This window comes from Plasmodium brasilianum, chromosome 8 (genome assembly GCF_023973825.1).
Source record: "Plasmodium brasilianum strain Bolivian I chromosome 8, whole genome shotgun sequence".
Taxonomy (NCBI): Eukaryota; Apicomplexa; class Aconoidasida; order Haemosporida; family Plasmodiidae; genus Plasmodium; species Plasmodium brasilianum.
The window spans coordinates 220,723-244,443 of NC_090121.1; the positions used below are offsets into that span (position 1 = coordinate 220,723).

The window sequence follows — 23,721 nt, forward strand, 5'->3', positions numbered from 1 at the left end:
GTAAATCATATACACATATATATGGGCACATGTACGAGAAATATAAATGCAGTTCAAAAAAAAAAAAAATTCCGTTACTAAAAATACTTAAAGTATGGGTAAACGAAGCATAAAAAAGAGAATATTCTTATCATAGCTTTCTTTTCCGTTTTTTATTTATTATATTGTAAAAAGCCATAATAAAAGATGTTTAATGGGTTAAAAATTTGACAATATAAACAAGCTAAAATGTAAACATGTTAAAGTGTAAAAATGTAAAAACTTAAAAGTATTTTCCTTCATTCAACATCACATTTCCTTTAAGGGATAATTTATTTTAAAAACCATGGCACTAAAAAATTGTTACTTTTTATACATAACACGTATAAAAGTAACAATTTTCAAAAAATTTTAAAAGGGCACAAACTCACAAAACAAAACAAAATTTCTATTTAAATTTAAAAAAAAAAAAAAGAATGTAGAAATTTCTGATTTAAAAAAAAGATATAATTGTTATATAATAGTACACAGGCATACTTTTTATACACAATCCCAAAAAAAAATAGAAAAAATATATTTAAAAATACTATATGCATATATATACAATAGCGTAAGCAGAAAAAAAATTACAAATAATAATAAATTAAAAAAAAAAATTTTAAATAACACAAGGAAACAAGCAAAATGTTAAAAAAAAAAAAAAATTCATTTAAACCAACATAAAAATAAATAAAATTCATCTGTTAAAGAAAAACATTTTTTTTTTTTAACAAGAATAAGATTAGTATTTCATTTTTAATTACATAATTTAAAATTTTTATTATTATTATATTTTTTTCATCTTAACCCCTCATTACACAACTTTAAAATTAAATGTTAAGAATGAAAGAAATGTTAAAAAAAAAGGATCCTTTTTAAATAAACTTTTGTATACTATTATATATTAAAAAGAGAATATGTAAAAAACAATAAAATATGTTGTGTTATGTACAAAATTAATATTTGAAATATTAATGTATCTTAAATATTCATGTTTTATTAAACTATTATATAATATATATATTTACATGCCTTTTTTAATAAGAATTTGAATTTTTTTTTTTTTAACCTTTTTTAAAAAAAAGGAGTCCTTTTAACTTTCAACATACTTGTTTATTTCTTTACGATTAAGTAATCTGTTTTTTTTCAACCCTCTATCACTAAAACCCTTTGTTTATTCTGAAATTATTTTTTGGTGAATTATAAAATAAATTTTTATTTTCCTTTATATATATATATATATTAATAAAATGAGTTACAAAGAAGACAAAAGGGACTCAGAAGATTGTGATCATAAGAATGATGGTAACTAGTTAAAGAATGCATGAAAAATGAGTATTTTTTTGTGAAGAACGTTTATGAATACATACATATATATATATGTGTTAAATAAGTTTGCATTTTGCGTATACGCGTGTATTATTTATGCACTTTTGCTTTATATTTTCTAGACGTTTATGTTACTACATTCATAATATTAACATAAAAAATTAATACCGTTATGATGAAAAGTACATAATAATTCTCGTCGTATTATTCAGCACTATAGAAATATTAATTAAATTATTTGGTTATCAGAACCCGTATTTTATTATTTATGTAGTGACATATATGTAATGAAACTATTGACTTAATGGTTTATTTAATTTTTTTTTTTTTTCATTTAATATATATAAATAGATAAAATTAATTAAAAAAAAAATAATAATAAAATAAAATTAATAATAAAGAATTAAAACAATAATTTATCATTTTTATGTTCACGAAGTAAATAAAAATTATGTGCAAATCAATTAAAAATATATCCTTTTTTTTTTTTTATAATTTCCCCATTTAAATATATTGAAGGTTCAACACTGTATGTATCTAATTTAAGTTCAAAAATAACAACTGCAAAACTTCAGGATATATTTGAAAAATACGGCACTATAGAAAAATGTTATGTTATTAGCAATCCAATTACGAGGTAAAAAATAAGCCCTTGTTTATACTTATAAAATTTGTTAATACAATATGTGTACATATACATATATATATATATACATGTGTATGTATCCACTTCGCAAGTATACACAATAGTGTCTAATTTTTTAAAATGTGTAATATAATATGCTTAAATAATAAAATTGTATATTTTATAACCAAACAGAGAGTCAAGAAACTTTGGATTTGTTACTTTTAATTCATCTGACGATGCACATATTGCTATGAACAAGGCAAATAAAATGGACATAGAAGGTTACTTACAAAACATTTATATGTATTTATATTATTTTATATATATTGTTCATATTGTGAAAATAATTTTAACAGAAATGAACACTAAAATAATGTAGTAATTAAATAACTACAATAAAAAAAAAAAAAAAAAAGAAAGGAATTTTTTAAAAGTTACAAAAATTACGAAAGTTATATGTGCACAGCAAATAGACATAAATCAGAATGGTTTTTCCGAAAGACAAAGAAAATCCCCAAAACAAAAAAATAAAATAAAGTTTCAAGTGTTAAGATTATCCGTGTTTTCAGACATTTTATAAACATTACATTCAGTTGCAAAATTTACATTCAAACCATTTTCATTGATCCTTAATTCGTATTCCAATATTTAAATTCCATTCAATACGGAACTCTTCAGCTTACACACATGTTTATATATATATATATATATGTGTGTACATACTATTTATATATTTATGGTTTGCAAACACATAATATTAACTGAACTGGATCTTAAGTAATGTTACGCACAAAATATTTTTGAACTCATTAACAGAAAAAATTAATGCACAGTAAAACTCTTTAACTCATATATGACACAGCTCTATATATACCAAACATACACTCCGTTATATGTATATATATATATATATATATATATATATATGTGTAAATATTTGGACAAAAAGTTTAATAATTAAATGACTGAACGATTGAGAGATTTAAAGATGAAATATTAAAAAGTCAATAAATCGATAAACATTAATCAGTTAACAGCATGTGCATCACATATCCATAACAAATCTGTATAAAATAAATTGTTGGATTTATTCATCAATGTTATCAAAACCTTTTCAGCAAACAAATGAAACAAACAAAACCATCGAATTTTTTTAATAATAGGGAGAATTATTAACGTAGAAATAGCTAAACGAAATGAACCACATGAGCCAACCCCAGGGGAGTACAAGGGAATTCAAAGTAACCATTATATATCAATATATCCGTTATAATTGTTTTATTATGCTTATTGTTTTTTTTAACGCTTTTAATTATAGTTGCGCAAATATGTAGATATAAATGTATATGTTGTGTACACATTTCAAATCAATCTTTTTTTTTTTTTTTATCTCCTTTTCTCCTTTGCGCAACCATCTCCAAGATATGATAAAAAGAAACGGAATGAGATATGATTTTTATGGGAGAAGATACGACAGACCTTTTGATAATAGAAGATACTATCCAAGAAGGTAATTTAATATAAAGAACTATCTGCTTTTACAAATTTCCCCCCCCCTATTCATCCAGTTTAAAGTTGTTTCTGTTATGTGTCATATATATATATATATATATATATATATATATATATATATTCGCCTTTGCTTTTATTATATATGTATATATACATATTCGCCTTTGCTTTTATTATATATGTATATATACATATTCGCCTTTGCTTTTATTATATATGTATATATACATATTCGCCTTTGCTTTTATTATATATGTATATATACATATTCGCCTTTGCTTTTATTATATATGTATATATACATATTCGCCTTTGCTTTTATTATATATGTATATATACATATTCGCCTTTGCTTTTATTATATATGTATATATACATATTCGCCTTTGCTTTTATTATATATGTATATATACATATTCGCCTTTGCTTTTATTATATATATGTATATACATTTATATAGTTCGATTTCGTTTTTTCTGTAGAGTTAACCCGTATAACAGGGACCGCTTTAAACATTATGATAACAGAAATAACTCTTTTAGAAACTACGATAGATACGGAAGAAACACATACAACGACCACAGAAATTACAGCAGAAGGTCAATAGATAATAAATATCATAAAAGAAATGATTATTATGAAAGGAATGTAAGTAGTGATGATGAAAGAGGGTATTCAAGAGATGGAAGTAAGAGAAGGAAAAGATACGAACGAAATAGAAAATCTTCAAGTATTTCGAATAGTGAGAGGAGACGTTACAGAAATTCTCCCATTGAAAGGTTAACTATTTAAATAATAATTTTATATGTGAATAATGGAGCTTTTTAAATTACGCAGTGTACTAATATATTTGCTTTTGTTATATATTTTACGTATGATGTGTATGTTCTGTGTGTTATGTACGATATATATATTACGTTCGATATCCTTGATATTTATGTATATATATTTTTACATTGACCACTATTGCACTCAATTTTTTTAGAAGTTTACGCCACAGAAGAAAATGAAATAAGAACGTCAGAGAATAAATTGCTAGAACAGAGATTTTACAAAACTCAGGATTTTATATTTTTGTATGTTTTAATAATTTAACAATTTTTTTTTTTTTTTAAAAGTAAGATATTAATGTTTGAATGTTCATAAAATTACAATTTTTAAATTGAACGACAAACACACACACGCACAAAAAAAAAAAAAAAAAAAAGGAAAATAGTGTTCTTTTCACCTTTTAATTATGAAATTGTTATTATATTGAAAACTAACAAAATTTTAAAAACAATTTAAGAAAAGAATATTACTCATATCAGTTTGTTTAAAAAGAAAAATTTGATTTACACCTTTGGTTACTTTAAATGTAATCATCATCGTACCTCCACCTTTTTAACAGTTTATTGTAACTAACGAAAAAGAAAATATATACACATATATATAAATACATATTTGTACTATTACTGAATATAGAATAAAATATTTAGTTATTTATGTACTATAAAAAGTATGGCGATGTGTATGGTAAAATGTGCTGTAAAAAGTTCATAAAAAATACACAGTAAAATAAAAAACAGGAATTAAAAAATAAAGTGAACATGTTAATACTGCGCAAATGCGGCTAAAAATGAAGGCAGCAAAAACAGATAACAATATTACACAGATCATATACATTATTAAGATACAAAAAAATGAAGCATTTATTTTATAATTAATTTTCTAATATAACATTTTTAATTTGTACTTGAAAATTTTTACAGGTAATTCCGCTTTTTGTCTGCAATAATTTTCGCACGTTTGCAACCACATCATGAGTTCTTCCCTGGACTCAGCCCTTTTAATTTATGTATAGTTAAACAAAAAAGAGAAATAAAATTGAAAAAAGGTATATAATATCAAATAAAAATGAGTCATCCAATAAATCATGGTCGTGAAGTTAGCATGGAAACAGAGTGTAACATATTGGAGGCACAATAAATACACAGAGAACTCACAAAGGAAACGAAAAGTAAATACTAAAAAAAATAAATAAAAAAAAATAAATCAACAAATAATGACACTTATACGTCATACTATATATATCGATTACCTAACTGGGTAAATTTGACAAAATTCGGTAAAACAGTTTTTCCCTTTTCCATTTATGCACTGTTCAGGAAAATACGAATAAAAAGAATGAACATATTCCTTTTCAGTTTCTGAGAACTTTTCATTTAAATAAGAAGCATATACCCAAAACAAAAACCACTGCGCATGACAGGGGTGTTTGACGTTATTTGAATTCAAACTTTCATCAAATAAATGAAAGTTTTCTTCTTTTATTTTTTCCACGTCATTATTTTCCATGTAAGATTCGTTAGTATCCTTTTGGTTACTTATTTGTTCTTTGATATTAAATTTTTGTTCCTTTTTACTATTTATTTGTTTATATATTTCATTATTTTTCTTTTCATTATCATCTTTTTTGTTTTTTGTTACATTATGTATTAACAAAAATCCATTTGCATTTTCGTTTTTGTTCTCATCATTAGTATTCTTAAATTTATCTATGATGTTTCTTTTTTTCGTATCATTACTTTTTTCAAAAAATTTAGACACTACTTGGTTACCCATAATGTTTTAACAATATTCTTGTTTTCCCATTGACATTTCAACCAGGACAGAAAAAATAGTGCACAATTAACTATACTGTACAGTAAAATAAATACCACGTATTACACGGAGTAACTTCCAGCATGTACAGTGATTTCAAATTTATAAATATGTACACTCATAATTAGTTTTAATTTTCTAACCAGTAATTTTGGTATAACTTAAATATTCTCCTCCTGTCCTTATTTTTACTAATTCAAACTGATTTCTACTTCTTCCGTTTTTTACTGTATATTATATAGACTATTATTCTGAATAATAATATTTTATTTAAAAAGGAAAAAAAAAAAAAGAAAATTTTTTTTAACACAAATTATTGAATATATATATATACTCATTCAAATGCCTTCAAAGATTAACAATAACATAGTGTTTTTCTGAATATTTTTCTTCAATTACATTTTATGTAAACATCGCAAATATAAAAATGAAGTGAAATTCAGGGCAATTCCTTTTCTTTATGTACAACGGCCATATATAAATGTTAAAACGCTTACCCTATCGTGCAGTAGTAATTGCTTATTTATTCATATATATATCTATTCAATTAACATATCTATTTATTTATTTTGTATTTTTCGAATCACAATTGAAATTATGTTAAAAAATTAAAAAGGTTTTACTTGGAATTCCTTTTAAATAAATTATGTCACAAAAAAAACCTTTTCAGAAAAAAATGGAAAAATTGATTTGTGCTCCTTCATCATACGTAGATACACGAACAACACAATAAATATTGAAGAAAGGTATTTCTTCATCTAACGTAAATTTGAATGTAGCAGAAAAAGGGTTATACACTAATATACATACACTTTCACATATATACACATGTACATCTACGTAAGCCATTATATTCACTACTCACATGAAACGGGAACAAAAAAAAAAAATATTAACAAAAAAAAAATGTATAGCTTAAAATGACTTAACCAATGAAGCAAATGATATTCCAGCACAATGAGGAAATAAACCGATAAAAAAAAAAAAAGAAAAGAAAGAAAGAAAAAATGATAAAAAGATAAAAAGAAAAAAGAATAAAGAGAAAAAGAGAAAAAAGTAATATTAAACATTTATCTTAAATAAGAGATTTTTTCGCCTTTTCTTCTCATAACACAAAACCCTTAAATACAGCCATCACAATGCTTTTTACCAAAACAGGTGTTGTGTATAAGCAAGTTATTAATCTTATCGTGTTTTATTTTTTTACAAACTTAATTATTATAGTTTTGTGCAACAAGAGCAAAACACTCAGAGACAGAAACATCTTAAACTATAAATGGAAAAGAAAATTGGAATTACAGCCAAATAGGACAAGGAAAAGTAAATATGCATATTTCATATATTCTAATAATCTGTACAGAAAAGTAGACGTTAATGAAAGAGAATATAAGTTAAATGATGATTTGAAAAATATAATTCTACTCTTCGGAAGAATAGCGGAGCATTATTATCCTAACACAGCAGAACAATTCAATCTTTTTAAAGAACCTTATAGTAAATATATATATACTAATGAGAATAACAGTTCATTGAAATGGAAACATGTTTTTAACAACTATCATAATAAAAAAATTGATAAAAATGTATTTTATGAAAAAATATGTGAACTGAAATTTAAATGGCCAATTAATGAAGATGAAAATATTACAGAGCATAATTTTTACAACTTAGTCATAGAAAAGTGTTTAAATAATATCTACACTGTGAGGAACAATATTCACAATTTAAAAATTTTACTAACGAAAATTATAGAAAATAAGAAAAATAAAAAAAACAAAGGGAACAAGGAAAATGAGGAAAACATCGACTATAGCGAAGGCACCCAAAGTAGCCAAAATAGTCAAAATGACCAAACTAGCCAAAATGGCCAAACTAACCAAACTAGCCAAAATGGCCAAACTATCCATAGTGGCGAAGTCGGTGATAATGTCTACATTAACAATTTATACGATGAACTAGAGAAGGAGTTTATAAATGAAAACGAAGACTTATATCACGCTCCCTCATCTACAAGCTCTGGGTTAGCAAACGACAAAAGAATAAAACTGCTAGAAAAATTAGAAAATTTTCACTTAAATGATATTTTTAAACAGCCTAACAGGTCTTATAGTAGATTACTTGTTAATGAAGTTTTTAATAGGGAATACCCATCTAAAAAAACTACGGACATATTTTTATATCTCGTTTTTCAAAAAAATGTAGAAGAATTTTCCTATGAACATTTCTTAAAATATTTAAACAGACTTGGAAAAAAAATTGAACTTTATAATTGTAACTATAATTCAAATATTTATTTTGATCACTTTTTTTTTCTTATGAAAAATGAAATTAAAAAAAGTTCCATTCAGCTTAAAAATAAAAAATATTTCTCTTCTCCTAAAATTGACAAAGCTAAAAAGGAATATCCATCTAATAAAAATAACTATGAAAACAGTCATAATACTATAACATATAACAATAAAAAAAAAAAGAAAAAAAATTCTATTATTATGGAACAAGAACTAAATAGTCATAAATTTAATAAATTCAAAGGTAAAATAAAAGACAAGGAAGAAGGACTGCCCCCAATAGAAAACTTAAACAACAAGTCGAAATTTATAATGCAAGCAAGTTTACACAATGAAAAAAATATATATCAAAATAAAAAACTACAAACTGATGTTTATACAACTTCAAAAATGACGGGAAGCAATTTCAAGAATAAAATTATTTCGCTATTTAACTATATAGTGAATACTATAAAAATGGGTTTTTAGGGAGTAGCGCGAATTATCTTTAGGGATGTCATTTCCTCATGTATAAGCTTATACCCAATATATATATTTGTATATATATGTTTACCCTTAACACGTATATTTTATCCAACACATACATTAATTAAGGTTCATGTATGTATTTAACCCATCATTTGTATATTTCAACAGTACATGAATATATATGTAAATAATTATTTTCCGATTTTTTATAATTATACCAAGAAGAAATAATTAATTTTCCATCATTTGACTATTTTTATTTTTTTTTTAATTTGTATAATTTGTTTTATTCTGTTTAAAAATACTGTCAAAAAAATACCATTCATAGGTTAACTTTTACTTTTTTTTTTTTTCCCAATATATTATTAAGCATATGTATATATATACATATACATTATACTTACACACATGTGCGCAATGAATATTTGTTTGAACTTTCGCTATTTTTTAGGAATTATTAATATGCATAACATTCCCTTCATTTAGCCTATGTGCATTATTCTTTCCTTAACAGTGTAAGATTTATATTAATATAAATATGTGATATGTATATTTTTTATTTACCTTTGAACAAGAATAATAAAAAGAAAAAGAAAATATCAAAAATTATAAATAAAACTAACAAAAATGAACTTGTAAGTTGTGAAATAAAAACTTATTCTTCAATTTCTTGGTGTATTCCATGAATTTACTATTATTGTAAATCCTTTTAATGTAATCAAAAATAGCAACTTCTATTGTGATAAGTTAAATGCTTGTTGTAGTACTTAAAAACATAGAGTTTTTACTTTCTTTTTTTTTTTTATATATCTTTCAGAATATCTGTATCTATTCAGCTTACGTTAAAGTTGCCTCAAAAGGGAAAAAAAAAAAAAAGAACCACCTCCTAAGACAAATTCTTATTATTTCCTAATTATTTGACTTTATTGTTTATATTTTTTTTTTTTTTTTGATTTATTCTTATGTAAATATTTTTGCAAAATAAAAAGCATTTTATTTTCATACCTTTTTTATCTGTTAAAAACACAAAGAAAACATTCACAAAAACTGTCATATTTCTCACATTAACAGATTTAATATTATTTTATTTTTATATTAAAATTTCATTATGTCAAAGAGAAGGAAAAAAAAAAAAAGGAAAAGACGGAAAATCCAGAGTTTTTTATTTTATTTTTTACTTTTCATATGTATATATACACATAGTGTAGCGCTACCCGTAAAATATATAATCGTTCTTCTTAAATTTGTTCGTTAATTCCATACTTCTTTTATATATATATATATATATATATAATGTATATGTTTTCTTTTTGTATCGAATTCACACATATACACTATTGAGCAATGTTTAAATATTTAGGATATACGAACTTTCCTGCAGCTAATTTTAAGTGCAACTTTAAGATGGTATTTCCGCACGTGTCAGTATACGTTTATCATTAAATTCTTTTAAAATTATTATTTTTACATTTTCCTTTATTTTATTTTATTTTACTGCCTTTTTTTTATTTTTTTCATTTCATTGTATAATCAGTCGTTCATCTTTAATCTTAATTAAAAAAAAAAGAATAAATAAATAATAAGGAGATAAAATAAAAAATAAAAAAAATGATCGGTAAATTCATTTCCGAAACATACAATAAAGTGAAAAGTAAAGCTGACGAGGTTAGGTTACATGTGAGTGTTCAAGCCATAAAGGCGAAAGAAGTTTTTGGATTAGTAAAACCAACTACAACTGAACAACTGGAAATTTTATTAAATTATGAACTGCAACAAATTGACACAGCAGAAGCATTAATAGGAACTTATAAAAAATGGATACATAATATATATCAATCTGAGAAAAATGACTGCATAAGATATTATAAAAATATAAACAGAAATAGCGAAAAAAATGTGCCAAATGAGGTCAGACATTTGTTTATGAACAGGGAAGATGGTAAAAATTACTCATCGGAATTAAATAGAGAAAATGAAAATGCATTTAATAGTAGTAGTAATAATAATACATATAATAGTGAAAACAACGGTAATAACAGCATTAATAGTAACAACAGTAACAATTGCAACAATGTGGATACCAAACGATACAGCAATAATGTTCATAATTATGTGAAAAATGATTCAAATATGGACATATGTTACAATTCAGGGTTAAATGTACATCCTCAAAGTGATGTTTCCAATAGTGAAAAACCTCAACATCAAGAAGAAGGAACGAATAATAGTGAAGAGGATGTTCCCTTAATAGACAAAGATAGAGGTAATCCATCTATGGAAATGAGACTACTAGAAAAGGATGTAAACAACGATATAAATAAAAATATGACTTCAGTACAAAAGAACAAAGACGACACAACTAACAACATTTACGATGATCTTTATGGATATAACTTTAAAGAATTTTTTCTAAAAAGTAATATTTTAGAAAAATCTATTAGTCTGATATTAGAAAAAAGAGAAATTAGGTTATCTCTAGTAGGCCCAATAGAAAAAGACGATTTAAATAATCCGAGAACTACTATTTTAACCATGTTTAAGCATTGTCTGATTGGAAATGAAAAATTGCATAAAGACATTTTGTACATTATATTAACAACTGACAAATTATTCGAAAATCATAAAGAACTATTTTTAGAATTATTGAGTGTCCTTAAATATGATTATTTAGATATTTATTTAACCAATATAAGAAAACTAATATCATCAGAGGTTGTTTGCTTAAAGAGTAAAATACTGTCATATGATGCTCAATGTCTAAACTTTAATAAAATAAACTGTTTAAAATATATTAGCAGGAGAACTAGTATGTCCTCGATCGATTTAGAAAAGGATACAAACTTTTCAAGTCCTTCTTTTAGTTTTGAAAAACTGCATTCCGAACCGTTCCAAGATGAACTGAGGCATGATAGTACTCAAGAAAATAGGTTAACTCCGCTTGAAGAATATAAAAAAGAACACATACAGGAAGAAATCGATGTGATGAATTCACTAGATAAGGGCAAAATAGACAAGGAAAAGATGCTAGAAATAGAGCATGAAAAAATGCACCAAATTGAGGGGGAAAAAGCCCATCAAGTGGAGCAGGAAAATATGCAACTAATGGAAGAAATAGATGAAGTAAGAATACTCCAATCAAACGAAGAGAAAATGTTTGAGGATTTCGAAATGCCGGAAACAAGTAGCAACAACTGCACAGAATATTCAAGAGATGATTCTAAGGCGGATTCTTTATTAAGCGAAAAAGAAATTATAGAGAACAACAAAATACAACAAATCAAAATTCTAGCTTCATCAAAATTAATAGAGTTACATAAGGCTGTTCAAAGGATTCTATTATTAGCTACAAAAAATAGGGAAAAGAGAAAAATCGAAATTAAAATAAAATTGGAAGAATTAAAAAAAATTATAGAAGTTTGTAAAAAGGACTGTGATATAACTCTTAATGATGCCAAAGACTCGAAAACTCATATAGAAAATGTATATGTTAAAGAAGTAGATGTACGAACAAGTGATATTAACAAAACGCAGGAACTGATAAACCAAGTGAAAAATTCGCTAGATCAATTAATAATAAAAAAAAATGAATTATATAATGAATATCAGTTGATATGTAAAGAAATAAATAAAAAAAATAAGGAATTATCAAAAGTATTATCCACATTATCCTTATATAAAAAAGAGTTAAACGAAGCAGAAAATAATTATTTAAACAAGTTGTCAAATACAAGTAAAACAAAACACATGCATCAAGAAAGGAAGTTATATATTTCAAATTTAGATAATATGTCTGATGAAATTTTAAAAGAATATGAAAAATCTGAGTATGTAAATACGGACGAATTAGTTTCAAAATCGATCAAAATTAAAAAACCTCTAAAGCAGGTTATTACGAAACATTTAACTTATTTGAAAGACAAATTATGTTTATTAAATACTCTACTAAAATTTTATGCACAAAAGGTAACGTTGTTGTTAAAAAATACAAACAATGCAAAAAAAGGTATATCAAAACTGCACCATCTGGACCATTGCAATACAATTGACCATCATAATAATTCTGACCCTCATAATATAGTTGACCATCATAATGGTGCTGATATTCATAATAATGTAAATTTTCAAAGTGATGTTGATCATCATAGTGATGATGACGTATTCATGAAGAAAAACGAAATGGTAAAGGACGATCATATAAAAAGGAACATTTTAAATACCACTAATAATGAAGATTTCTACCAATACAATCATTACGAAAAAGAAAGGAAATCAAAATTACTAAAATATAAAAAATGCTATTTTAAGGTTATTGAGCAAATAAATAAAGTGTGGATCATCATACAAAAGTTTTACGATCTTCATAAAGAACAGATAGATGAAGATAATGATGAGGTAAAATATTCAGCACATTTTATTTATGATCAAATAAATATAATGTACAATTATAGCAAAAAATATATAATGGAAAATAGTCCTATTATTTCCTCCATATCATAATGTACTAATACACCCACTTGCCAATGAAATTGCAAAAAAAATCTCCCTTCTGCATAATTACATAGAACATGATAACGTTCATGTATATGTTCATAAGTACAATGTAAAGTTTTTCATTTTTTCTTCTTTTCATTTTTTTAATTTTTTGTGTGTTTTTCTTAATTTTTTTTTTTTTATTTGTTTATCCTTCTTCCCCCTTTTTGATTCGAACGAGGCATGTGTCTCTATGTATACAAATATTATATGCTATCTAAAAAATACATCAAAAGAAAACAAAAATTTCGTAGCATACACTTTTATAGAAATACATTTTTTGTTAAAATTTAAAAGAACCCCATCCTTTATAAAATATAGTAATAATGTATACCATTCCCTATGTGTATCTTTTTTTTTTTTTACTTTTTCTAATGAACACTATTTTTATTCTTTACATTTTCCATGACATTAATTTTAAGTATCACGTTTGAATAACAATTCTTATGATCATCATATTACAGCATGCTTAATGTAGAGCGTTCTAAAAAAGTAAATTTCACTTATCATTTAGGTAAAAATGCAAAATTAAAAATACAGGGAAAACTGGAAAAATAGGAAAAATAACAAAAACATAAATTTCAAACAAAATAAAAGCTTTATAACATGATATACTCAGAAAAAAAAAAAAAAAAAAGGGAATAAGCATCAAATTAAATAAAGTGAAAATACATTTTATATGCTAAATGAAATGGAAAATCATGTAAAAAAGGTACTTTTAAAAAAACGGAGAATATATAATTATAGAATAATTAAATGCTTACTATGCCTTTCCTTTTCTCAAAACTATTTATATGCATATCCACAAATCGAAGTGCATCATCCCTAACTATTCTGAAAATGAGGCTTAAAAAAAAAAAGTGGCAGAAACTACAAAACTACGTATGTGTATATATACTACAATGAATATCATTCTATTCTCCTATTCTTTGCTTATTATTTAAAAGAACTATGAATTTCTACACAGAAAAAAAAAAAGAAGCAAAATTACGGTATTACGCAAAATTAAAAATAAAAAAAAAAAAAAAAAAAAAAAAAATTTCCAAAACATAAACATAAAAATATACCAAAAATATGTAATAATTTACCTTTCTAATTAATTTTCCGTATCACTTTTTTCTTTCATATTATACATGTTTATTTAATGCTAAGTTGAAACGAAAAAAAAGGCTTTAAGAAAAACGAAGCTGCTCTTTTGCAAAATTCTTTATTCTATGAATAAATATTTGTATTGCTTGTACAATTTTGTGCTACTCATTTCAGCGGTACTATTAAGAAATAAGAGGAAAATCAGATATAAGGAAAAAAAAAAAAACAAAGGATAAAAAATAAACAAAGGATAAAAAGAAAACAAAAGAAGAAAAAAAGAAAAGAAAAATTCTCAAATCATCGAAATCACTCAAATGACATTTTAAGGCTTCTAAGAACATGAAAAAGAACAATATAGACGGTTTTATTTTAAAAAAAAATCAGTATAACCATGAAAACAATGTTTTGAATAAATGCTCAAGCTATATCAACATAAATAACATTAAAGATTTATATAACATCCAAAGTGATAATGTGTACGAGCAAATTTTTGATAATATATGTAAAGAAAAAATTGCACACAGAAAGAGAAAAAAGGAAAAGTCATGTCGAAAGAATAAATTATCCTTTTCCCGTAATAGCAACAGTAAAATAAATGAAACACACCGAAGAAGGCAAACGAACATAACAACAGATCACCAATTTCACGCGTATTATCATCAATCCACACCATCTGCACCTGTACAGCATTCCCCTTCGTACCATTTAGGCTTTACAAAATACCAAAGTAACAAAGAAACAAGATATTTAGGAGAATTAAATAAAAGGAAAAAAATAAAAATAGATGAAGTTCCCAATACTGCAAACGATGCTAATTGTGTTACTTCGAACTATGTTAGTGGTGGTGCCTTCTTCTATGACAATTCCTTCGATAAAACACCAAAGAAATCGTTTACAGATAATGATGCATATGATCAAGAAAAAGTATTCACAAGAATAGATGATCCAAGTTGTTCCATTAAAAAAAATAAAAATACATTGCTTAGCAGTAACAGTTCTTTAAATAAATACGATTATATTAAATTTGTGTGTTCCCCTATTAAAAAAACGTGTAATTATAAAAGTGCAAAAAACGAAACAGAAATGTGCAATCCTTCATTAAAGGTTGTAAACAATCAAATAGAAGAAAAAAGATCTTATGACAAGAAACATTTACAGCATCATAATGACCGTTATCATAGTATCACTAATTATAGCCATACAAATAGTGTGCACTATTGGGGGGATTTTAATAAAAGTAGTAAAAATAAAAGCATTCATGTATGGCCTTTTAAAAAGGGGAGCTCGCAAATATATTATGATAAAATTAAAGAGATTGACCTCAGCACAGGTAAAAATAGTGCAGCATGTAATGATGCTACCTCAGGTAAGACCCCTAATACTAACAGTAATGTATCTTCTAACGAATCCAATCATTCGTCTAAGCATGCTCATAACATCAGCTTGATTGATTTGGACAACTCTGATTCCATTAACAGACTGAGCAAGAACTTTTTTATCAACAACAAAAAATTTTTTTTAAACGATTTCAACAATGATAAAATAAGGACCAGCACACAGAAGGATCATCAAAACGATGACCTCCCTAATAGCACATCTCATAAAAACACAGTAAAGGAAAAAAATGATATTTCTAATTCTAGAGGTACGGTAGACTTATATGACAAAGAGGATAAAGTACACTTTGATGGAATGAGTACAAATGAGAATTGTACAGTTACTAGTTGTAGAAATACGAATGATTTAAATTGTAAGGAAACATATTTCTCTGGCAGTAATAAATTTTATGATGTTGATGAACGACATTTAGTTGGTGAGGAAGATTGTGATGTGAGGTGTTACAATGGGGAACATTATGATAGTAGGAAACATTATGATGAGGAACACTGTACGGTGCAGCACTTTGATAAGCAGTACTATAACGAGCAGAATTATGAGGAGGACCACTATGCTGATAAGAATTATTCAAGAGATATAAACATGTATGTAAAAAAAAATTGTAAAATATCAAAATGTTTATACAGCTACTTAGACGTTGCTTACAATTGTAGTAAAGAAGAAATAAAAAAATCGTATAAAGATAAAATTAAGGTTTATCACCCAGATAAGGGAGGGAGCATGCAAGAATTTTTAGAACTCAAGCTGTCTTACGATATACTAAATGATGATAAAAAACGGAAAATGTATGATAAGTATGGACATAGCATAATAGAATTATTATTAAGCGAAAAATTTCATGATTATAATATATCTTCAGATGAAAAAAATGAAGAAGAGGTACTAGATGAAGAAAGCATAAAAATATATGATTTGTTTGTGCAAAAATATAATAATGTTTCTTATTTACATAATTTATATGACTTAAAAATTAATAGCAATCAGTATAATCAATTTCAGAAGTTAATTTATCACTTTTTTCATGAGGAAAATTATATGTTTAAAAATATTTTTTACATTTACCCTATCTACTCTCCTCATATGCCTCCTTTTAGTAAAATAAAAAAAAAAAAAAAATGATAAAAAAAAATCCGTACAGTTCTACAATCTATTTTGATGATGAAGATAGTAACCTCAAATCTGTTGATAAATTATCTGAAAACTCTTCATCATCAAATTATAATATAACAAATGAAATTACAATTTTCGATACTATTAAAAAAAAAAACGTTACTAATCTATTTAATGAACTAAATTCTCAGTTTGAACACTTTTACAAAAATTATATAATACCCAAAACGGAGTTATCAGAAACTTATACTAATAGATTCAATCAATCTTATGGAGAAAAATGGGAAAACCAGAACAGTGCAGTAGTTGATGGAAATAATAACATTTCTTTCTTAACAAAGCCAACATGTAGTGCTGCTTCATTCTGTAAGGGAACCTCTTTAACCCCTCATATTGTGCACACCGCTGGGGAAAGTAACACAAACAGAAACGTACATAGAAACGGACACTGTAACAATAACCATAACAGTAGCAGCAATAGTTACAATAGCAATAATCATGATAAAAACAACTTCCCTGATTTTTTCCGAGAAATCGAAGTATCACCGATGGCATATAAAATTATTAACGAAAACAATGAAAAACATATTGATGAATTTTACAAATGGTTTGATTTATTTTTTGAACACCCTGTGAATGTGGATGATCGAACTGAAGAACACCAGAAACTGGATCATATATATTCCGAGCCATACTATATGCACAGTTACCCACGAAACAAAAGTACTATGCACAGTTCGAACGAAACACGAAGAAATTCGAAAAATCGTAATACAAAAAGTTTAAATAATAAAAAATGCTCAAACGATGAACAAAACGAATTAAACAAGCAAACTAGGCATATGACACCTATTGAAATTGAGCATAACTTATTAAAAGTTGAAAATACATTTACAAAAAAAACAGAAATATCTGCTAAAAATAATTCAGAACAGTTAAGAACAATTCAGTGGTGCGGTAAAGATTTTACTCAATATGACCAAAAAAGATGTTTCAGTAATTGTTTCATAAACATAAATGTAAAAGGTCAGGTACAAAATTTCTGCAGTAATGAAAAGACAATATTTCTCGATCGTGTTAATGCTGCATTAGATTCTTATTCAAATCAGGATGGGGCAAAAAAAGGATCAAAAGTACAAGAAGTATACGGTAATCCTCATCAATGGATTGATGAGAACACAACCACAGAACGTTACAGTCATTTAAAAAATTGTGATAACAAAATTATGGAATTTAACAATAATTCTATTCAAAAAATAAATAATGGGTGTAAAAAAAAAGGTAACAATAAAAAGTGGTATTATAATGACAATGTAAATTGTAATCGTAACAGTAATGACGATAATGATGATGATGATGCCATTTTAAATGTTGAAGAGAAGTACGGCTTTAATTTGCTCAAAAAAAGTAAACATAAAATTAAAGATATGACACACGATTTCAATTATGTTTACATAGGGAATAGTGTAAATAAAAAAAAAAAATTTCTCTTATTCATAAAAGAAGAAAGTATAAAAAAATTCTTAAAAATAAAATTACTCATTCATAAAATTAAAAAAAAGTCAAATTTAAAACATATCTCATTATTTGAAAATGAAATCGACAAAAATATTAAAAATATTGAATATATATTACTGTTAATAACATACAAAGATGAACTTATACCTTTAAATGATTTTTATTTGTTAGACAAAAACATATATTCTAATGATCATTATTGTATACCTTTACATATAAAAAAAAAAAATAAAATTGCAAGACCAACATATTTCCATTTTAAATGGATCATATATACAATACAGTCATTCATCCTTTTTAATCTTTATTTTAAAAAAGTAAATAAATATATGTGTTCCTTTCCATTTTTTAATTATAAATATAATTATTTCAAAAGATACATTAAATCCAAAGAACAAACAAATGAAGATAACGTAAAGAATAAATACATTTTTTTTCAGCAATATATCATCAAAAATAAATATAAATATTTGGGGTACTTTCCTCATAATATAATACTACACTTAAAAAACATAGCATCGGTAAATAATGATCATCAGAAGCCTCTACAAATAAACTTGTCTTCCATTTTTGTTTTAACACCGAATAAGTCATTTTCTCATGTTGATTTTTAGAAAGACAACATAGTAACATGTAGGGGGCTCTAATGCTAAAATACAAGAAGGAGAAAACGAGAAAAGCAAGCTCTTTAAACTAATTAGGTGTGGCTATATCACCGTATACTCTTTAAATTTCTTAATTACGTTTAAATTATTTCATTTTTTTTTTCATAAATTTATTTATTCGTATTAATTGTGCATTTTATTTATTTTTACTTCAATAATTCGCACATTATTTATGTTACCACTTTATTCATTTACAATTTTATTACCATACAAATTTGTCCCACCACCATTCTTTTATAAGTAATTTGTTTTATATAGCATATTACGTATTTTGCTTTTAATTTTTGTTAATACTTCTTTCGCTCTACGGCGTTTTTTTTAATTGCTGTAATATTTTTTTTTTTTTTTTAAGTTAACATTTCGTTATAATACTTCATCATATTTTTTATATTTGTTCTTGATGATAAATCAGTACACGTAAACCTATACCTCTTAAAGTATTTATGGGGCATAGGTTTTACCTAAAGATTTCATTCAGAAATAAGTACATGCACATTTGTATATGTATGTACATGTTATATATGTAACCCTTTTCCTTGTTTCATTAGTAAAAAACTTTTTTATGTGATACTATATTAGTTGGTGTTCATATGTATTATATATACATAAATACATCTGAACTACTAAAGAAAAATAAAATTTTTCATTAACAAAATTTTCCTTATTTTCCTCGAAAACACAACGCCATAAATTTATAAAAAAATGACAAATTGTTCCATGCGAAAAATTATTATTTTTACTATATTATGAAAAAAATTAAGCCGCAAAAAAGTTCTGGCTTGTACTCAATATGTTTTCATAATATGTAAAGGGATTAATTGTCTATTTATATTAACTTATGTATATATATACAAAAGTATATACATGTAAACGTTCATACATATATTTATATACATACTTGCATATATAAAGTACATATTATAACTTTTGAAAAAATCTCTAAATATCCACTTTTTGGGCCTTTCAACAATGTTAAGAAAATTTTTACAATTTCACTTAAAATTATAAATTGTCAAAATTTTACATAATTCAACAAATATTTTCAGTATTCAAAATTAATAATAATAATTTAAAGAATAAAATTCAGTAATCATTTTATTCTATTCTAATTTGAGCATTTCATTTATGTATCCACTTGGGACGCCCACGGCCCCAAAGGTTATGGTTTCATTCTTTTGTACTTCAAAATATACTTAAGCACAAACACAAAAATATAATATATATATATATACATATATATTATACGTACTTTAGGTACACACCAATATTAAAAATAAAATCATATAGAAAAAAAAATAAAATGAAATTAGAAGTAACCGTAACAAATGAAAAGTAAAATAAGAAAAAATGAAAAAGGAAAAAAAAAAGAAATGTACTAAATTATAGCGAATACAAAAAAAAAAAAAAAAGTAAAAATAAAAAATAAAAAATAAAAAATAATTTTAAAGGTATAATAATCAAACCAAATAAATGTACTAACGTTTTTAATAATACTAGTACAATCTCCATGGACCATGTATATATAATTTATTTATTTATAATGTATAATATATGTTAAATAAAACATGTATGTGTTATTTATAAAACATGATTTCTATTATGAATGTTTTAATGCAAAAAACAAGTAACATATAAATAATAATATATGATGTGAAAATAAATTAAATTTGCTTTGTTTTTTATATTTGATCATATTTACATAATTTTTCTGTTTAAAAAAATGAGTTCATCAAATAATAAAATTCTTAAAGCAAAAGTAGAGGGCATTAAAAGCTCAGACTTGGACATGTTTAAAAGTTTGATAATACCATTTAATGCGATCGTCGAACAATATAACAAAGAAGAGTATGTATTTATGTGATATTACGTTTTACAAAACTGTTTTATTATTAGAAAAATGCTTAACTATATTATTCTATTGTAATAATTCTTATGTTATATCTATGTATCTTTATATATAATATATAATTTTATTTATTTGTATACTTTTTAAAATATTTCTTGTTTGTAATTGTTATAATTTCATTTTTGCAGCGGATCAGCGACAGTACATTTTAAAAGCGGTATAGATAAGAAGCATTTAGTTGGTCTAGGAAAATATACAATTAAACCCATGTAAATGAATATTTTAAAAAATGATTATTATAAATGAATATATATATATAATGTTGAAAAGTGGAAAAATCAGACATATACGTCTTTAACGAATTGTTTAATATCTTTTTCAAACAACACACCTATTTTATGTGCAAAGGGAGTATCACATATTTGTATTTATGTTATGTATAATAATAAAACTTGATAATTTTGAGTTAAACAAAACAACTCTTTTTTTTCTTTTTTGCTCGTAGGACGTATGAGTCAAGTGATACGAATGATCAGGTATAATTTTGTCACATATATGTATTTATAAACTTAGATATGTGAAAAATCTTACTCTCAGCTTCTTTGTCATATAAAAATGAATGCACTGTTTTTTATATTATTTATTTCCTTATTTTACAGAAAATGAGAAAAAGAAATGTAAATTTTATTTGTGACAGAATAGTAGTAGACGAACATGACATCATAAATTTTTTTCTGAATATCACGTAATAATTACTTATATACACATACATATATATATACAATACAATAATTATCAAGTTGAAAATTTTGTATTATCGCTAATCTTTTTTTTTTTTTTTTTTCTTAAAAACACTTTACACAGGCTAATTGCTCCAGTTACATGTGTGTTGTTGAGTCTGCTGATATTCTTTTCAGTTTTTTGATATAAAGGTATATATGATAGTAAAAGGAATTTAGTTTTTTCTCAGTGATTTACCTTTTTCTTATTTTATACTTTTTTATAAATATACGATAGCTTTAACATAAAAAATACTGAATAATATTAAATGGATATGTTTTTTTTTTTTTTTTTTTTATAGTAAGTTAATTATCAGCCAATAATCATATAATAACAAAAAAAAAAAAAGAAGAGGGAAAAAACTTTTTTGTTTATTTGTTTTATTCATTTGTTTTTTATATTAATTAGAATACAAAATTTTTGAGAAAGTAAAATGAAAAAAAAATGGGATTGAAAAAGTTGTACTTAACAATGAAACAAAGGTATAATGGTAAAGCATATTTAACAATTACAAATTTACTAGTTAATTTATATCTTCAGAAAGAAGTTACAAATATATACTCAAAAATTAGGTATAGTTAATAGTGTTTTTACTAAAATAATGTCCATATAAATTTAACATATGCAAATATATTATATTATACATATGCATATATATTGCTCGGTGCACGTATTTTTTTGTTTACATCAAATATTTGACTATGTTTATATATTAGAATTTTCAATGTTTCCTGTGGGTTTTTATTTTTTTTATCTTATTATTTTCATATAACAAATTATTTAAATTCTATGAATATTTTGCGTATCATGAGTATGAAAAGAAAACCAGAAAAAAAAAGACTTCATTTGTATATATTAAAACGTATCTTTAATTAAAAAAAAATGTTTGCAACTGTAGTGTCTGTGAACAAGTATTTTTTGTTTACTCTTCAGTGAAAATATTTTTTCTTAAGAAAAATATAAGGATATTTAAAAAAAAAAAAAGTTTACTCACTAATATGAGCGCAAATCTAAAGCATTAACCTATATAATTTTTTTTTTAATAATGACGTAAAGGGGATTTTAAAAGTAATTCGTGTAACATATGCATTTTTCAGATATATTATTTGAAAACTTTCGTGCATACGTGATAATTTAGTATGTCTAATAAAAATTTTCTTTTTTAAATATTTACTAATTATTTTGCTTTTTTATATTTTTATTTCATTTTACATTTTTTAGTATCGTATCATTTTACTTTATTTCATTTTAATTTTTTTTTTTTTTTTTTGGTTATTTATTCCACCTTTTATTTAGCATAAAATATTACATTTGCATTTTCTAAAAACAAGTTAGTGCACTGTTTTACACACGCATTTTTTTCTTTTTTCTTTTTTCTTTTTTTTTATTATTAAGGTTATTTCGAAGTTTACCATGTATATCTGTACACATACATACACAGTATATTTATAGTTTATGTGTTTTTTGCATTACTCATTTTTGTTTTGAAAAAAATTATTTTATTATTATTATTCAGTATAGCTTAATTGCTTTCTTCTTCTGCTTCATAATTTTAATTAATTCGCAAAAAAAAAAAAAAATACATTTGTCATTTGTATATTTAAATTTTTTCTTTTCATCAAGTTATTTTTCTTATTTGAAAAGTGTGTCTACCTTTCGATTACGGATTTACATAAATAGTTTATAGGCCTCCAAAGGAATATTTTATATATACATATTTTCACATAATTATATACATATGTATAATGCTTTTAAATATTTTCGTTTTTTAAGTTTTTTAATTTTTTAAAATACTCAGTAGGGTATTTCCTCTTTTTAAAATTTAAACATTTTTTTTGTGATTTACTAACTTCTAAATGTGTACATTTTTTTTTCTTTTTTTTTTTTTGCACACCACTA

At 24.4% G+C, this 23,721-nt stretch overlaps 6 protein-coding genes across 6 annotated transcripts; 5 read left to right on the plus strand and 1 right to left on the minus strand.

The window, feature by feature from the left end:
* Positions 1-1,268: 1,268 nt before the first annotated feature.
* Positions 1,269-4,279, plus strand: MKS88_002230 (transformer-2 beta-like protein; the record flags this gene model as incomplete). Its single annotated transcript, XM_067215225.1, has 6 exons — positions 1,269-1,323; positions 1,867-1,984; positions 2,168-2,256; positions 3,139-3,216; positions 3,398-3,485; positions 3,970-4,279. 6 exons carry the CDS (start codon positions 1,269-1,271, stop codon positions 4,277-4,279), a joined length of 738 nt encoding a protein of 245 aa, XP_067073671.1.
* A 918-nt stretch (positions 4,280-5,197) lies between these two features.
* On the minus strand, positions 5,198-6,091 carry MKS88_002231 (uncharacterized protein; the record flags this gene model as incomplete). Its single annotated transcript, XM_067215226.1, has 2 exons — positions 5,198-5,255; positions 5,568-6,091. 2 exons carry the CDS (start codon positions 6,089-6,091, stop codon positions 5,198-5,200), a joined length of 582 nt encoding a protein of 193 aa, XP_067073672.1.
* A 1,178-nt stretch (positions 6,092-7,269) lies between these two features.
* MKS88_002232 (uncharacterized protein) lies at positions 7,270-8,886 on the plus strand (the record flags this gene model as incomplete). The annotated part of the gene is made up of 1 exon (XM_067215227.1): positions 7,270-8,886. The coding sequence occupies one exon, from the start codon at positions 7,270-7,272 to the stop codon at positions 8,884-8,886; it is 1,617 nt and encodes a 538-aa protein (XP_067073673.1).
* A 1,608-nt stretch (positions 8,887-10,494) lies between these two features.
* MKS88_002233 (uncharacterized protein) lies at positions 10,495-13,383 on the plus strand (the record flags this gene model as incomplete). The annotated part of the gene is made up of 1 exon (XM_067215228.1): positions 10,495-13,383. One exon carries the CDS (start codon positions 10,495-10,497, stop codon positions 13,381-13,383), a length of 2,889 nt encoding a protein of 962 aa, XP_067073674.1.
* Positions 13,384-14,844: 1,461 nt separating this feature from the next.
* MKS88_002234 (DnaJ protein) lies at positions 14,845-19,145 on the plus strand (the record flags this gene model as incomplete). Its single annotated transcript, XM_067215229.1, has 2 exons — positions 14,845-16,904; positions 17,042-19,145. The coding sequence occupies 2 exons, from the start codon at positions 14,845-14,847 to the stop codon at positions 19,143-19,145; spliced, it is 4,164 nt and encodes a 1,387-aa protein (XP_067073675.1).
* Positions 19,146-20,916: 1,771 nt separating this feature from the next.
* On the plus strand, positions 20,917-21,967 carry MKS88_002235 (uncharacterized protein; the record flags this gene model as incomplete). Its single annotated transcript, XM_067215230.1, has 5 exons — positions 20,917-21,041; positions 21,231-21,311; positions 21,548-21,578; positions 21,702-21,787; positions 21,907-21,967. The coding sequence occupies 5 exons, from the start codon at positions 20,917-20,919 to the stop codon at positions 21,965-21,967; spliced, it is 384 nt and encodes a 127-aa protein (XP_067073676.1).
* Positions 21,968-23,721: the final 1,754 nt, after the last annotated feature.